Source organism: Charadrius vociferus, unplaced genomic scaffold, assembly GCF_000708025.1.
Source record: "Charadrius vociferus isolate BGI_N301 unplaced genomic scaffold, ASM70802v2 scaffold41, whole genome shotgun sequence".
Taxonomy (NCBI): domain Eukaryota; kingdom Metazoa; phylum Chordata; class Aves; order Charadriiformes; family Charadriidae; genus Charadrius; species Charadrius vociferus.
The window spans coordinates 1,480,739-1,484,643 of NW_009647013.1; the positions used below are offsets into that span (position 1 = coordinate 1,480,739).

At 61.3% G+C, this 3,905-nt stretch overlaps 1 protein-coding gene across 1 annotated transcript in view; it reads left to right on the forward strand.

Moving 5' to 3' along the window:
* Positions 1–3,905, forward strand: part of EPHX2 (epoxide hydrolase 2, cytoplasmic) — a 50,925-nt gene that overhangs the window by 589 nt on the left and 46,431 nt on the right. Inside the window, exons 2-8 of the mRNA XM_009895470.1 lie at positions 998–1,188; positions 1,313–1,486; positions 1,725–1,799; positions 2,157–2,252; positions 2,567–2,645; positions 2,870–2,904; positions 2,987–3,013. Of these exons, the coding sequence (XP_009893772.1) occupies positions 998–1,188; positions 1,313–1,486; positions 1,725–1,799; positions 2,157–2,252; positions 2,567–2,645; positions 2,870–2,904; positions 2,987–3,013 (677 nt within the window). The remainder of the gene's footprint in view (positions 1–997; positions 1,189–1,312; positions 1,487–1,724; positions 1,800–2,156; positions 2,253–2,566; positions 2,646–2,869; positions 2,905–2,986; positions 3,014–3,905) is intronic.

Consider the following 3,905-nt stretch of genomic DNA (forward strand, 5'->3'; position numbering starts at 1 on the left):
CCTGCCCGGTCCCACCACAGACTTCCCTAGTTGTTCCCAACATGGCATCCCTGGTCAGTACCACCACAGGGTTCCCTGGTCAGTCCCACCATGGCATCCCTGGCCGGTCCCACCACGAGGTTCCCTGGCCGGTCCCACCACGAGGTTCCCTGGCCGGTCCCACCAAAGGGGTTCCCTGGTCGGTCCCACCACGAGGTTTCCTGGTCGGTCCCACCACAGAGTTCTCTAGTCGGTCCCACCATGGCATCCCTGGTCAGTCCCACCACAGGGTTCCCTGGTCAGTCCCACCATGGCATCCCTGATTGGTCCCACCACGGGGTTCCCTGGCCAGTCCCACCACGAGGTTCCCTGGTCGGTCCCACCACAGAGTTCTCTAGTCGGTCCCACCATGGCGTTCCTCGCCAGTCCCACCACAGGGGTTCCCTGGTCAGTCCCACCATGGGGTTCCCTGGCCGGTCCCACCACGGCATCCCTGGTTGGTCTCAGTCCTGCCATGGGGGTTCCTTGGTCAGTCCCGCCATAAGGTCCTAGTTGATCCCACCACAGGATCCCTGCTCAGTTCCTCATCGTCATCAAAGCTCTCTCAGCATCTGTAATCAGATATTCCGAGTCCTGCTACCAAGTCCATCAGACGTGTTATCACCCAACCAGCAATTAGCAAGACTCCAGAACCCTTCGCCCCGCGCCGTGGCCGGTCCACCGGCTCAGTCCTCAGCATCTCGGTGTGCCTGAGCTCCAGCTCACATCCCCCCTGCGTCGGGAGGGTCAAGCCTTGCTTTCCTGGAAGTGCAAATTGGGCATAAGCTCCTATGGAGCATCTTTTCATCTCCTGCTGGGGTGTCCTGGTCCAGACAGAGCTTTGCAAATGGGAGATTTTAGGCTGGGAAGGTCCAATATGGCTGGAGAAGGGAAGGAGAAGGGAAGGAGAAGGGAAATCAAACTCTCTCTGGAGAGCCAGAGTGGGAAAACCAGCGCTCCCAGTTCTGCCCTTCGCTAGGATTTAAGACCGGTGTCCTCACCAACAACTGGGTGGACGACAGCGCCGGGCGGCTCTTCACGGCCACGCTGATGAACCTGCTGCATCGCCACTTCGACCTGGTGATCGAGTCCTGCCGGCTCGGAGCGCAGAAGCCGGACCCCAAGATCTACACCTACGCCCTGGATGCGCTGCAGATGAAGCCACAGGAGGTACGGCCACCACCCCAAAAAATGGGGCACGGAGGGTCCCTCCAAGCACCCAAAGTCCTTGGCCAAACCCAGTGGCCGCCCTTCCCCGGGGTGCAGAGCCCAGCTGTCACTGGTGTATCTCCAGGTCATCCTCCTGGACGACATCGGGGAGAACTTGAAGCCGGCCAGGGAGATGGGCATGGCCACCATCCTCGTCAAGGACACCGAAACCGTCCTGAAGGAGCTGGAGGAGCTCTCGGGCGTCCGGGCATGTAGAGGCGGTCTGGGTCCTCTCTGTCTCCTGGAGGTCCCTGAAGGGGTGGGAGGGATGGGCTCAGGCTTCTGGGTCTCGTTGTGATGCGGTGCTGGTGCAGGACTCGGGGGTGGCTTTGGACCTCCTGCAAACCCTTCCCACCCCCTGATAACCTCATCCCCTGGACCTGCTGAGCCGTGTCCATCTCAAACGCATGGATGTCCCACCAGCAGCAGGGTGGTGGGGACGTCCCACGGAGCTCCAGGCTTGCTCAGGAGCTCACCCTGTGCTCCTCACCCCGCAGCTTCTCACCCAAGAAGAGCCGCTGCCAACTGCGTGTGATCCATCTGACGTGACCCATGGATACGTGCCCATCCGGGTAGAGTAGAGGGGACTGCCTCGGTGACGAGGTGTCCCCGGGCTTGGCAGGGCTTGAGGGTGGCCCACACGTCCTGGGGAGGGTGTTTGAGCCCTGTGGAAGGATGTGCCAGCCAAGGGGTGGCTTGTTGGGTTGTCCACCTTCCTGCGTGGGCTACTCTGGGTGGGGGGATGCTGAGCTACCCCATCATTGGGGTCTTCTCCATCCACCCCAGGGGTTAAAACACGCTGGTGTGGCACTGGGATGCTGGGCTGGAGTGGGTGGTGGGCTCCCACGCCTGGTGACCGGTGGTGGGTGGAGGGTTGGGAGGTGAAGCCGTGCCACCTGCAGCTGGTGAGGACTCTCCGTCCTTTCCAGCCCGGCGTCCAGTTACACTTCGTGGAGATGGGACACGGCCCCGTCATCTGCCTCTGCCACGGCTTCCCCGAGTCCTGGCTCTCCTGGCGCTACCAGGTGATGGAGGAGATGGGGAGGAGGGTGGACCACGGCGGCTGGCGGTGGGATGCTGGAGCAGAGCAGAGGGGGTGCATGGCCACCACTCCTGGGGCATCCTGGGGCTGTCCCACCACCCTGCCTCGAGCCTTGAGGGACACGGGACACTGCCCAGGAGTGTTGCCCACCCTCCAGTCTCACCAGCTCGCGTCTGCCCTCTTGGGGACATCTCCGGGCGCGCTTGGGTGGGCAGAGGCAGGATGGGGGCTGGCACCAGAGGAGAGCGGGATCCCGGCATCTCCGCATCCTTTGGAGGCCGCTGCTTTCCCTCCTAGATCCCAGCTCTGGCCGACGCCGGCTTCAGGGTGATCGCTCTGGAGATGAAGGGCTACGGGGAGTCCACGGCCCCACCAGGTGAGCTGGGCTTGGCGGGGTTTAGGGGGGATGGGGACCTTTTTGGGGTGGGTGCGGCCGGTCCCGAGGACAAGACCCAGGAGGAGATGGGTGGAAGAGTCTTCTGGGGGGGGTGTGGGTGGGTGTGGGAGCTGTCCCGCTCCTCCTGCAGCTCCCATGGATGCAGAATGCATCCGTAGAAACGCGTGGATGTTAAAATGATGGCGGTTCTGTCTTCCCTGCAGACATCAAAGAATATTCCCAGGAGCAGATATGCAAGGTGAGGAGGTGCGGGACACGGATGTGGGCAGGAGGACATGGCCCCGGGTAGGATTTGACCTTTTCTCTCCTCCTTTCTTCAGGACCTGGTGGTTTTCCTGGACAAACTGGTGAGGAGCCCCCTACCATGGGTCTCTCCTTCTTGGCAAGGTTGGGGTGCGCATCCCCCCGACTGCTCTTTACCTCTTCCTTCCCACGCAGGGACATCTCAGCTCCCTGGTGACTTTGGTCCAAAACCCTCGGGGTAGCACCAAACCCCATCATTGTGTTCCCCGTGGGTGGGATTTTAGGGATGGGGATGTTCGTACAACCCTTTGCCAGTGGGGACAACCCATCCTTGGGAGGGTCTCCAGCACCGTGTCACCTTCTCCTGGACCTCGTGTCCTTGCTGAGGACGGGGAGACGGGCTGGTGGTGCCTATTTGGGGTTTTGGGAAGGTGGTGAGATGCTCATGGAGAAGGACTCTGGGCTGCATCCCCTTAAACCCCGACTGCCGGAGCTGTGGTGGCCACGGGACCAACGCTGTCCCTGGGCACGGCTGGAAGCCGGTGTCACCTTGGCGTCCGATCCGTGTGGGTTGGGGGGACTCTGGGTTTAATCCCCATCCCGTCGAGGGGGTGGGGTTGATTTCTGTGCCTTTTAAAGGAGGTGACGTGGAGGGGAAGAGCGCAACCCACAAATGCCAACATCTGTAGGGCTTTTTTCCTCCCGAAACGGCTTCCAAGGGAGCGAGTCCTTTGGGAAGCAGTGCTAAAAAAAAAAAACCAACCCAAAAACCCTAAATAACTCAAGAAACAAAGGAAGGGGTGAGGGGAAAGCCCTCGAGGTTTGGGAGGTTTTGCAAGGGCTCGGCGTGCGAGGAGCGGCGGTTTGTGGCGGCGTGGGAGCAGGGACGGGGTTTGGGGTGGGCATCGTGGGGGCTGCAGCTCCGCTTTGGCGCTGAGCAGGCGGGGATAAATCACTGGGATTTTTAAATTATTTGGGGGGGGGGGGGTTCTTTGG